This window comes from Zootoca vivipara, chromosome 2 (genome assembly GCF_963506605.1).
Source record: "Zootoca vivipara chromosome 2, rZooViv1.1, whole genome shotgun sequence".
NCBI classification, from domain to species: Eukaryota; Metazoa; Chordata; class Lepidosauria; order Squamata; family Lacertidae; genus Zootoca; species Zootoca vivipara.
The window spans coordinates 4331477-4345101 of NC_083277.1; the positions used below are offsets into that span (position 1 = coordinate 4331477).

At 44.3% G+C, this 13625-nt stretch overlaps 1 protein-coding gene across 1 annotated transcript; it reads right to left on the reverse strand.

Moving 5' to 3' along the window:
* Nucleotides 1-808: 808 nt before the first annotated feature.
* Nucleotides 809-10305, reverse strand: LOC118080177 (vomeronasal type-2 receptor 26-like). Its single transcript, XM_035105106.2, has 3 exons — nucleotides 9565-10305; nucleotides 2537-2663; nucleotides 809-1719 (listed from the first exon to the last, which is right to left on the reverse strand). The coding sequence occupies exons 1-3, from the start codon at nucleotides 10303-10305 to the stop codon at nucleotides 809-811; spliced, it is 1779 nt and encodes a 592-aa protein (XP_034960997.2).
* Between the last annotated feature and the right edge of the window lie 3320 nt (nucleotides 10306-13625).

Consider the following 13625-nt stretch of genomic DNA (forward strand, 5'->3'; position numbering starts at 1 on the left):
GTCCAGTATACCTGAAGGAGCGTCTCCACCCCCATTGTTCAGCCCAGACACTGAGGTCCAGCACCGAGGGCCTTCTGGCGGTTCCCTCGTTGCAAGAAACCAATTTGCAGGGAACCAGGCAGAGGGCCTTCTCAGTAGTGGCACCCGCCCTGTGGAATGCCCTCCCATCAGATGTCAAAGAGAAAAACAACTACCAGACTTTTAGAAGACATCTGAAGGCAGCCCTGTTTAGGGAGGCTTTTAATGTTTAATAGATTACTGTATTTTATTTTTCTGTTGGAAGCCGCCCAGAGTGGCAGGGGAAACCCAGCCAGATGGGCGGGGTATAAATAATAAATTGTTGTTGTTGTTGTTGTTACACAGAAACAACCATAGCCAATGAGAAAAGACCAGCAGCTGTCAATGGCCAGTTTGATATTAAGTAGAAAAGGTCTGCGACTAGTGCTGAGCTATTATGCATTGATTTTTATTGATACCAGGCAGACACATTCATGGTAGACTTTTTCGGCATCTACTGAAGACATTCTTATTTAGAAAGCCCTACTCAGATGTTTATAAAGCTTGTGGGAGTTTTAATTTGTTTTCATTGTGGTTTTAAATAAAATGATAATTTTATTGCTTTATCGTTTCGGAAACTGCTTTGAGGTTTTTTCTACAAACAAAGTGGAATGTAAATTTTATGAAATAATCAAATTCAATAAATTCCAACAAGTGTTATTTATCATGTGTGAAGCTACATTTAAATGAGAAGTACTGTGGTTCCATTACTGCTGCACTGCAGTTCAGCTATAAAATAATATTTTTAGAGTCAAGTGCTGTCTTTAGTTTTTGTTGTCAGGTGCTCCTTTGTATTCAGATCAGGCCTCAATATGATAATGTAGCACTTGGGAAGGAAGATGCAGCCCAGAAGCCCAGCACTGGAGGCCAAGATGGAGAAGACCTGCACAGCCACCATGTACTTCCCCTTGGTGCTCAGGTAGGTGGGAACAAAGGACACCCAAACACTGCAGAAGACCAGCATGCTGAAGGTGATCAACTTGGCTTCATTGAAGGCCCCAGGCAGATTCCTGGCTAGGAAAGCCACCGTGAAGCAGATGGCAGCCAGGAAGCCCATGTAGCCGAGGGAACCATAAAACATGGCAATAGACCCTTCGTTGCATTGCAGGATGATCTGTCCAGGCTGAGACTGCATGTCAGACTCCGGGAAAGGGGGAGAGATGGCCAGCCAGATGGTGCAGATCACAACTTGGACACTGGAGCAGGAAACGACAATGGAGTTGGCCAGAGTCTTCCCCAGCCATCTCCTCACTTTGTTTCCTGGTTTTGTGGCCAAGAAGGCCAGCACCACAGTGATGGTTTTAGCCAGTAGAGAAGACACAGCAAATGAGAAGATGATGCTGAAGGCTGTTTGTCGGAGAAGGCAGGTCAGCTTCCTTGGCCAGCCAATGAAGAGGAAGGAGGACAAAAAGGAGAGCAAGAGAGAGACAAGGAGGATGTAGGAGAGATCCCGATTGTTGGCTTTGACAATGGGAGTTTCCAGGAATCTAATGAAGATTCCTAAGAGAAAGCTTGTGATTAAAAATAAGAGGAGGGCAATGGAAACCAAGAGGATCCCCAGTGTGTCTTCATAGGCTAGGAACGTGATAATCTTGGGGACACATTGATCTTGGTCCTTGCTCGGATGCTCATCTTCTGGACATTTGTTGCAATGGTCTGCATCTGCAATGAGCAAGAGTGACCACCATCATGGTATCTGTGTTCCATCTATAATATTGAACTATATTCTTCAAGATTCCATGGAACATCATTCTGGGTGGCAGCTTAGACCCAAAGCATAGAATTTTCCAAATTATGCAAATGAGACTCCAAGGTACACATTGGGATTTCACCCTCCCTGTGCTTACTTCTACTGAAGATGCACCTTTTGGTCCAGACTTTTATGGTTGGTGGGACATGCCACCAACTGTCATGCCACCATACCTGCCAAGTTGCTGTCAGAGAAATAAGGGACTGGGTCAGAAATAGCAGACCGGAAGTAGCGCTGCCGCCATTTTGGAACTGGGCGGAGCATGCTCAGAAGTGACTTTTGATGCTGCTTTGCCCAGTTCCAAAATGGCCGCCGTGCCAGAAGTCGCACTGCAGCCATTTTGGAACTGGGCAGAGCAGCATCAAAAATTGCTGCTGAGCATGCTCCGCCCAGTTCCAAAATGGCCGCCACGCCAGAATAAACCGAGGAAAAACAAACAAAAAAATCCGTTTTTTCAGCTAGGAACAGCTGGAAAAACAGGGATTTCCCGGGGGAAACGGGAGACTTGGCAGCTATGCATGCCACACATTGCTTTTCATGCCCACCTCCTCCCCCAAGATCATCGATCCAGCTAATTAATCCTGAAGCTAGCATTTGTTTTTCTAATCTCCAGAAATAAGGAAGCATCACACCTCACACTTTCTGGAAATTAAACAAACATACAGAAAACATCCCAGGTGAGGTCTGTGCTCCCCTGAAAGGGCTTCCTTTCTCCCTGGCATCCCTTACCTTCCCGAGTGGAGAATGTCCCTTCCGCACATGGTGCACAAGCATAGCAGCACAATGGCTTTCCTTCCTGAATCACTCTGACGTATCCTGGGTGACAGCTTTTGGTGCACTGTGACTGTGGCAAGGTCTAACCATAAAGAGAAGGAAAAGTGTTAGAAGTGTATCAGTAAAGCTACCAAACTGAGTCAAAGACATAGAAAAGGCATCGCCTTATTTCACGAGCAAATGACTCCAGTTTCTTAGGTGTGCCCGTCCCGATTCTCAGAATGGCCAGTTGTCCTTCAGAAGCTGCATTCACTAGTTTCCCACTTTTAGTTAGTGAATAAATTTTCTTAACTGATTTCAGCCTTTGGTCATATCTAATTAATTACCTAGTGTTAGCATCTGTCTGAGTTTCCCTACACATCTCCTCTTTTGGGGGCCCTGTGTGCATTTTACAAGAAATGTTCAGGTTTAGGGTTTTTATAAGAAATTATTATTATTATTATTATTGGGGGTGGGGCACTGTGCTCTGGAGTTAAAAATGCTTTATCAGAGCGAGGCTGTCGCAGTGAAGATCAAGTAGGAGCTTGGGCCTGTTTCTGCTCAGGCTTATTATTATTATTATTATTTTATTTATTTATACCCCGCCCATCTGGCTGGGTTTCCCCCGCCACTCTGGGCGGCTTCCAACAAATACCAAAATACATGAAAATATCACAGATTAAAAACTTCCCTAAACAGGGCTGCCTTTAGGTGTTTTCTAAATGTCAGGTAGTTGTTTATCTCGACCTCCGATGGGAGGGTGTTCCACAGGGTGGGCGCCACTACCAAAAAGGCCCTCTGCCTGGTTCCCTGTAGCTTTGCTTCTCGCAGTGAGGGAACCGCCAGAAGGCCCATGGCACTGGATCTAAGTGTCTGGGCTGAACGATGGGGGTGGAGATGCTCCTTCAGTTATATAGGACCAAGGCCGTTTAGGGCTTTAAAGGTCAGCACCAACACTTTGAATTGTGCTCGGAAACGTACTGGGAGCCAATGCAGGTCTTTCAAGACCGGTGTTATGTGGTCTCGGCGGCCGCTCCCAGTCACTAGTCTAGCTGCCGCATTCTGGATTAATTGCAGTTTCTGGGTCACCTTCAAAGGTAGCTCCACATAGAGTGCATTGCAGTAGTCCAAGCAGGAGATAACTAGAGCATGCACCACTCTGGCGAGACAGTCTGCAGGTAGGTAGGGTCTCATCCTGCGTACCAGATGGAGCTGGTAGACAGCCGCCCTGGACACAGAATTAACCTGTGCCTCAATGGACAGCTGTGAGTCCAAAATGACTCCCAGGCTGTGCACCTGGTCCTTCAAGGGCACAGTTATCCCATTCAGGACCAGGGAGTCCCCTGCCCCCGCCCACCCCCTGTCCCCCCAAAACAGTACTTATGTCTTGTCAGGATTCAACCTCAATCTGTTAACCGCCATCCATCCTCCAACCGCCTCCAGACACTCACACAGGACCTTCACTGCCTTCACTGGTTCTGATTAAAAAGAGAGGTAGAGCTGGGTATCATCCGCATACTGATGAACACCCAACCTAAACCCCCTGATGATCTCTCCCAGCAGCTTCATATAGATGTTAAAAAGCATGGGGGAGAGGATGGAACCCTGAGGCACCCCACAAGTGAAAGCCCAGGGGTCTGAACACTCATCCCCCACCACCACTTTCTGGACACGGCGCAGGAGGAAGGAGCGGAACCACTGTATGACAGTGCCCCCAGCTCCCAAGCCCTCTAGACGGTCCAGAAGGATGTTATGGTCGATGGTGTCAAAAGCCGCTGAGAGATCCAGCAGGACCAGGAAACAGCTCTCACCTTTGTCCCTAGCCCGCCAGAAGATCATCAACCAGCGCGAGCAGGGCAGTTTCAGTCCCATGCCTGGCGGTTGCTGGCAGTTGCTTGGCCCTGGGAAGCCTGGGCATGGGTTTGAGCTGCGGCCGCTGCCAGCCCAAGCCAGGGAAAGAGGTGTGTAGGCACCCCCCACCCGGGCGCCTCTTTTGCAGGCTTGGGCTAGCAGCTGCTGGGGTTGTCCTCTTCTTTTCTCTTCAAGATATGGCAACCCTTTACCTCTCTTTTATTACCCAACAAATCGCTTGAGTGCATGGCTTTCCACCTCCCCTCATGAATTTCCTTTTATTTATGAAATGTTTATATACCACTGTCTCACAAAAGATCAGGATGTTGTATAGACATGCTATATTCTCAAGCCTACATGTACATATTTATAAACACATACACATGTCCTTTTATATATGTCTTGTATTCAAATAGCTTCCTATTAGGAAACCTTTTGGATTTTATTGGTATTTGGCATATGCTTAAAAACATTGCAACATGTAATAGGTCTTACAGAGTGATCAACATTCTTAAATTCTCCATCCATGGCTTTCCTCACCTGGGTAAATCCCTCGAGCCGCACAATGGCATCCCGGTCAATGCGGAACCTGGTTTCTGAGGATGCCTGCCGCTCTAGACTCCCGATTTTCACTGAAGCCACTGAAGTGTTGGGCCACACGATCCAGGTCAAAATATCAAGGCTGGCTGCCAGTTCCCCATCCTTGTCCAAATACACGCCATCCATGGAAGCATTGTAACACTCAAAGTTACTTAGGAAAGGGTGGAACTAAAATGGGACATAGAGAAAATAAATAAAGGTTATTCCAGTGCTGCCCATTTGGGGATAAATTTCCCTTCTTCATCCAGACAACACAGAGAACAGAGTAGCCATAGCACAGACAGGAATCCTCGCATCAGGAGATCTATCTGGGGGCAGGAATGGACCCCCTGAGACTTCCCTTGGCTAGGTGGATAGTACCTATGTCGTTATCCTGGAGCTTGAGGAACAGTAGACACAAAGATGCCCAAGTGATGATGATTCTTGATTTGTGAATATATTTTTTTCTTGGAAAGCAAGTTGACATTTAATGTCGTTTTGAATGTGTTGTGGAAAGGGAAATTATTGATCCTTACATTCCCATATCGCTCAGCAGAAGGTGAAGACAATTTATATACAGCTAAAGGTTTATATTCAGCAATGTGAATTCCCTTGTTCATTCCTTTAAAACCAAACTTTGCCTCAGGACTAAAAAAATATATTTTCAGAAATCTGATAGTCTCTGAGAAGGTGTTGGCTATAGACATAGAGATGTGACAAATTTGTTATTTAACTTAAATTCTGAGGCTCCCTGTGCAGGTCTCTCATTTTTTCTAATCTCCCTCCAGTGGCCTCCGAGAAGGAGACTTGATACATAACCCCATTAGAGAAGGTACTAGAAGCCTCATTCCCAGCACTGCTCAGGAATCCCAAATATGAGTGCAGTTTTGAAAGACTCAGCCTACTATATTGATTCAGAACAACACCTAATTGCATCTGAATACACACACATGCCCCTTCATGGATCAATGCCTTGTCGTGGCGAAGGGGCTTGAATAACTCAGAGAAGCTATGAGCTATGCCATGCAGGGCCACCCAAGATGGACAGGTCATAGTGGAGAGTTTTGACTAAACGTGATCCACCTGGAGAAGGAACTGGCAAGCCACTCCAGTATCCCTGCCAAGAAAACTCCATGGACAAAGACAACAGGCATATAAAAGTTATGACGCTGGAAGATGAGCCCCTCAGGTCAGAAGGCGTCCAACATGCTACTGAGGAAGAGCGGAGGACAAGTACAAGTAGATTCAGAGCTGATGAAGCGGCTGGGCCAAAGCCGAAAGGACGCTCAGTTGCGGATATGCCTCGAAGCGAAAGGAAAGTCCGATGCTGTAAAGAAAAATATTGCATAGGAACCTGGAATGTAAGAACCATGAGTGGAGGTAAGCTGGATGTGGTCAAAAATGAGATGACAAGAATAAATATCCCTTCAGTAGCACCTTAAAGACCAACTAAGTTTTTATTTTGGTATGAGCTTTCGTGTGCATGCACACTTCTTCAGAAGCACACGAAAGCTCATACCAAAATAAAAACTTAGTTGGTCTTTAAGGTGCTACTGAAGGAATTTTTTTTATTTTACTTCGATCCAGACCAACACGGCTACCTACCTGTAACAAGAATAAATATCGACACCCTGGGCATCAGTGAACTAAAATGGAAGGGAATGGGCGAATTCAGTTCGGGTGACTATCATATCTACTACTGTGGGCAAGAATCCTGTAGAAGAAATGGAGTGGCCCTCATAGTCAACAAAAGAGTGGCAAAAGCTGTAATGGGATGCAATCTCAAAAATGACAGAATGATCTCGATACGAATCCAAGGCAGACCTTTTAACATCACAGTAATCCAAGTTTATGCACCAACTACTGGTGCTGAAGAAAGTGAAATTGACCAATTCTATGAAGACCTACAGCAACTTCTAGAAATGACACCAAAGAAGGATGTTCTTCTCATTACAGGGGATTGGAATGCTAAAGTAGGGAATCAAGAGATAAAAGGAACAACTGGCAAGTTTGGCCTTGGAGTTCAAAATGAAGCAGGGCAAAGGCTAATAGAGTTCTGTCAAGAGAACAAGCTGGTCATCGCAAACACTCTCTTCCAACAACACAAGAGACGACTCTACACATGGATATCACCAAATGGGCAGCATCGAAATCAGATTGATTATATTCTCTGCAGCCAAAGATGGAGAAGCTCTATACAGTCAGCAAAAACAAGACCTGGAGCTGACTGTAACTCAGATCATCAGCTTCTTAGAGCAAAATTCCAGCTTAAACTGAAGAAAGTAGGAAAAACCACTGGGCCAGTAAGATACAATCTGAATCAAATCCCTTATGAATACACAGTGGAAGTGAGGAACAGGTTTAAGGATTTAGATTTGGTGGACAGAGTGCCTGAAGAACTATGGATGGAGGCTCGTAACATTATACAGGAGGCAGCAACGAAAACCATCCCAAGGAAAAGGAAATGCAAGAAAGCAAAATGGCTATCCAACGAGGCCTTACAAATAGCGGAGGAGAGGAGGCAAGCAAAATGCAAGGGAGATAGGGAAAGATACAGGAAACTGAATGCAGATTTCCAAAAAACAGCAAGGAGAGACAAGAGGGTCTTCTTAAATGAGCAATGCAAAGAAATAGAGGAAAACAATAGAATGGGGAAAACCAGAGATCTGTTCAAGAAAATGGGAGATATGAAAGGAACATTTCGTACAAAGATTACCATAATCAAGGACAAAAGTGGTAAGGACCTAACAGAAGCAGAAGACATCAAGAAGAGGTGGCAGGAATACACAGAGGAATTATACCAGAAAGATATGGAGGTCTCGTACACCCCAGGTAGTGTGGTTGCTGACCTTGAGCCAGACATCTTGGAGAGTGAAGTCAAATGGGCCTTAGAAAGCACTGCTAATAACAAGGCCAGTGGAAGTGATGATATTCCAGCTGAACTATTTAAAAATTTAAAAGATGATGCTGTTAAGGTGCTACACCCAATATGCCAGCAAGTTTGGAAAACTCAGCAATGGCCAGAGGATTGGAGAAGATCAGTCTACATCCCAATTCCAAAGAAGGGCAGTGCCAAAGAATGCTCCAACTACCGCACAATTGCGCTCATTTCACACGCTAGCAAGGTTATGCTTAAAATTCTACAAGGCAGGCTTAAGCAGTATGTGGATCGAGAACTCCCAGAAGTGCAAGCTGGATTTCGAAAGTGCAGAGGAACCAGAGACCAAATAGCAAACATGCGCTGGATTATGGAGAAAGCTAGAGAGTTCCAGAAAAACGTCTACTTCTGCTTCATTGACTATGCAAAAGCCTTTGACTGTGTCGACCACAGCAAACTATGGCAAGTTCTTAAAGAAATGGGAGTGCCTGATCACCTCATCTGTCTCCTGAGAAATCTCTATGTGGGACAAGAAGCTACAGTTAGAACTGGATATGGAACAACTGATTGGTTCAAAATTGGGAAAGGAGTACGACAAGGCTGTATATTGTCTCCCTGCTTATTTAACTTATATGCAGAATTCATCATGCGAAAGGCCGGACTAGATGAATCCCAAGCCGGAATTAAGATTGCCGGAAGAAATATCAACAACCTCAGATATGCAGATGACACAACCTTGATGGCAGAAAGCGAGGAGGAATTAAAGAACCTTTTAATGAGGGTGAAAGAGGAGAGCGCAAAATATGGTCTGAAGCTCAACATCAAAAAAACCCAAGATCATGGCCACTGGTCCCATCACCTCCTGGCAAATAAAAGGGGAAGAAATGGAGGCAGTGAGAGATTTTACTTTCTTGGGCTCCTTGATCACTGCAGATGGTGACAGCAGTCACGAAATTAAAAGACGCCTGCTTCTTGGGAGAAAAGCAATGACAAACCTAGACAGCATCTTAAAAAGCAGAGACATCACCTTGCCAACAAAGGTCCGTATAGTTAAAGCTATGGTTTTCCCAGTAGTGATGTATGGAAGTGAGAGCTGGACCATAAAGAAGGCTGATCGCCGAAGAATTGATGCTTTTGAATTATGGTGCTGGAGGAGACTCTTGAGAGTCCCATGGACTGCTAGAAGATCAAACCTATCCATTCTTAAGGAAATCAGCCCTGAGTGCTCCCTGGAAGGACAGATCGTGAAGCTGAGGCTCCAATACTTTGGCCACCTCATGAGAAGAGATGAATCCTTGGAAAAGACCCTGATGTTGTGAAAGATTGAGGGAACTAGGAGAAGGGGACGACAGAGGACGAGATGGTTGGACAGTGTTCTCGAAGCTACGAACATGAGTTTGACCAAACTGCGGGAGGCAGTGCAAGACAGGAGTGCCTGGCATGCTATGGTCCATGGGGTCACGAAGAGTCGGACACGACTAAACGACTAAACAACAACACACACACACACACACACACACACACACACACACACACACAGAGAGAGAGAGAGAGAGAGAGAGAGAGAGAGAGAGCCTGCTCCCTGAGTTCAAGATCTAGGTTCTAGGTTTTGGAAGGAGGCACAGTGGAGACTGGTATCTTTATGCATATAATACATATATTTCAGTGGAGCAATCAGTGATGGAAAAGGGAATACCTGCCATGGCTGTAGCCTCTGTAGCCTCTGCCCATCTCCTCCACCCATCATTGCCACCTGCTTGGATCTGGATGAGTAAGCAGCATTTGAGGCATGTGCCACAGCATACACACTGCTGTAGATGTTGTAGTTGTCTGGAGAAAGACTCTGCTTGAGGACATCCAGGGGCAATTCCCCTTTTTGTTCACATCTCCGACGTTCTTTTGCAGACAACATGTGCTTTGAAAAGAAACAATCAAACACTTCCCTCCAGTAAGGAAGTAAGCGACTGAAGTCAAAATGGTCATGTTTTAGGGCAATCTCTGTCTGAATTAAGAAGGAAAAAAACCAGTGGCGGTGCTGGAAATGTAACTTCCAGTCAGACAACATTGGGGTGATGTCCCACAAAGCTGTTGTGATCCAGACTTTGCCCTCAGTAGACTGTAGCCACAATGTGAGTATTTGATTTACAAAGAATATTCCACTGAAGAAAGAACGAGTCTCTGCATAATGAACAAATAAACTGACTTTTTTCCATGTGAGAAATGAATCAACCTGAATTTTCACTTCATACTGAGTCATTTCTGGGATTCTGTATGAGACGGCAACACAAATCCCATTTGAGGTGAGCATAGGGGTCAAGGACCTCAGGAACCTTTCTCCATTGTCATTGTCTGGAGCAAAGAGACTGATCCACGTCCATCTGAAATGCAGGAGCAACTTGACAATCCCTGTGTATTGGTGATCATCTTTGGGTAGCATTCGGTAGAAAAAAGGGAGCCGAGTTTTGTCATTGATGTCATGGGAGACAAATCCATAACTCACCTGCATGGGGATGGAAGAGAAAAGTGTCTTGCTTGGCTTTCTTTGAATCCCCTTGTATGCATCTCTCATCTCCATATCACAGAATTTCCATATCAAGTATATATATATCTTTATTAATAGTGAAATTGTGCCAGGAACAATCCTAACCAGGTTTGCTAAGAAGCAAGTCTTATAGAATTTTTTGGGAATTAGCCCCAGGTAAATTGGATTCTGTTGCAGCCTTGGGCTACACTAGGTGACCAAACCCTAGTCATACTAACATTATGTCAATAGACTCTCTGTTGCATTGATTCTGTGTGGATTGGAGCGAAATTCAACACCCTGTAATCTAGAAGGATTTAGAAATCTGTAATCTAAAAGGCTGTTGAAAGGACAAATATAGCTCGAGACTGACAGTACAGTACCTGTGGGATTTTGTAGATCCCCAACATGTTTGAAATATGGACAGCGATTTCAGAATCAGCACCTTCTAGGACAGCCAGCAGTTCATTCTGCCTCCCACACCTGAAGTTTGGAATACTTGCTTGACCGGTATAGAGCAGCTCTACCATGGCGTCGTATGTGATTCTTGTATTGTAATAGTTCTCAAAGATATTGTAGCCGAGGGTGATGTTGGGTAAGAGCCTGGGATTCTGGTTGATCTCGTGGACGGCGAGCAGGAAGGCCAGATTGTGGAGTAAAATTATGTCTTGTCTTCTGCAAGGTATGATAAATGTTGCACCATCACCCTCAATTTAACAACACATGTAACGTTCCACATTCTGCAACATGAAGGGCATTTCCAAGCAATGCAAATTTAGTTGTTGTTTTTAATAATCATTTTTATTAATTTTCCCATTTTAACAATCCAAACAGATCACATCAAATATTCCACATTATACATATACATATCAAATAGTCCAAATATTCTTCCAAATTATACGTTTGGTGGGACTCCCCATGCTTCGAGTCTCTGGAGAGCTCTGATCAACATCATAATCATACTGCAATTCATATTTCTCATAATTCTTATTCCTTCTATTGTTATCCTTCATTCATTTACAGACTCTGAGTTTTTCCACAAGCAAAATAATATGCTTCTGTGTGGATTTTGGGGAACCAAATTTTTGGAATTTGGTTCCCCAATTAGTTCACAGTATCTAATCACACGCTGGTATTCTGCCAAGTCTTTCCAAAGGTCTTTTCATAACAAGCAGACGTTCCTGCCGTCTAAAGCCATCTTCACACCGATGAGTCTAAATGTCCGCTTGATAATTTTCCAAACCTGTTGCATCAAAATAGTTTTTCTGGGGGGAGGGGTTACCAAATTAGACTGGAGGTGCAAATATTAAAGCATATTAAAGGTCCCCACATAACTTTTCATTTCTGCAACTCGGTTGGTTTCCAATATGACGGACTTCCAATTTTTCACTGGGTCATGTTGATAAAGATACAGTTTCTGGGAATCCATCCAAGAGTCCAAAGTTTTATCCGAAATCCAGTAGTTAGAGATAACTGTTTCTGTCTGTTGTTAACAAACTGGGGAAACCTTTAATCCCAAGCAAACCGCGAATCAGTCTTAATTACCGTATATTGTATTTCCATTAACATTTCCACAAAGTTTATATTTTTAAAGCAATATTATATCAGTGGATGCCAAAAATTCCAACTTTTCCTTCTCGCTTGCTTTAATAGATGTTAAAACGGTTCTTCTGGGGAGGTTTTGTTAAGTAGATATTAAGGGATGGTAATAAAGAAGGTCTCCCCCCCTCCCCCCATCGGTTCCGTTCACATACCACTGTCTTTAATGTATTTGATGTTTTGGTAATCTCCTTGATTGTCTTTCCTCAGTGGCTGGGCTGGCTATTTAGCATATTAAATCCCCCTCCTTGTCCGAAGCATGTCCAAATCTTAAATCCAATTATTCATCTTCAGTAACATAACCTGATGCACTGCGAAGATGGCGTCCAGGAGATTGGCTATCTCGGGTGCTTTCTATCCAGTGCCCCCCCGCAGCCCCTCCTTCCTTATGAATTTGGGACCAGGTTGAGTGGGCATCTGCGGATGAGACTGCATCTTCCCTTCTCCGGGAAGACTTTGGGAGGCTGCTTCACTCCCATAACACCCTCTAATTAGCCCTTGATAGTCGGAGCGATGGAGTGTTCGGCCATCTTCCGTCGCGCCTCAAGGGGAAGTCCAATACAAATTTAGTTTTAGAGTGATACTCACGCTCGGTGATAAGCAGGCTTTTAATAGCCAACCCACCTTCAAATGTTCGGACAATCCTCGCCACAAAGGCAAGGCAGACGTGTCTATCCAGTACTGTTGTGGTATATTCAGAAATGACAGTGTTTGTTATGACAGTCACAGCCATGCCACCTTCTAGGATTATACAACTGTCTAAGATTATTGGGGGGGGAGACTTTTCATACTATTTCATGATGCAATAATAATGCTAATGATAATTTTAAAAATGCTGACTTTTAAACTGCAGTAGTTAATGCAAGCCCAGTGACAGAGCACATGCCCTCTCTACACAGATGTCTTGTTGACAGGAATTCCACTTAAAAAGAATCAAGGAGGAGACATAAACTACCTCTGCTATGGAAGACCCCAGTGAGTGGCTGCCGGTCAGAGTAGACTGTAGCAGCTTAACTCCCCTTTCCTTATTAAGCAGCTGCAACCCGAGGCAGTTGTGCATCTGTGTTTGTGTGTATTGGAGGTGGCAAACAGAAGGAAACCTATTTCGCTGTCTGATTTGGTTAAAAACAATAGTGAGTTCACTTATTGTGCTTAAAAGCACGTTAGGAAAAAATAATCCTGATATGTATTTGTTTATTCCAGAGAATTTATCTGCCACTTTAAAAAGGTAAAGGACCCCTGACAGTTAAGTCCAGTTGCCCCCCCCAGAACAAGACAGCCATTGGAATAGTAAACGCGGGATTGGACTGTGGAAAGTAGTTCCTTCGCTCGGGCACGAAACTGAGAACTTTGAGCAGCACCAGGGGAAAGGCCAGCTGGACCCGCCTTCTGGAAACATAGCTGCTTCAAACTTATAGACTCTTATATCCACCCCAAATGACAACCCCCATAGCCCTGTAAAGCATTTTTATTTTAATAGCTGGTATACGACCGTAATAAAGGGAGGAACGGGGAGGTCGCAGATACGTTAAGCAATATTAGATGTGAACAAAGAATCTTGTTTTTGTTTTGTTTTTTCTATAGTGTTTTTCTTTTTAGTATTTTTCTATTTTTCTTCCCCCCCCCCTTTTTTTCTT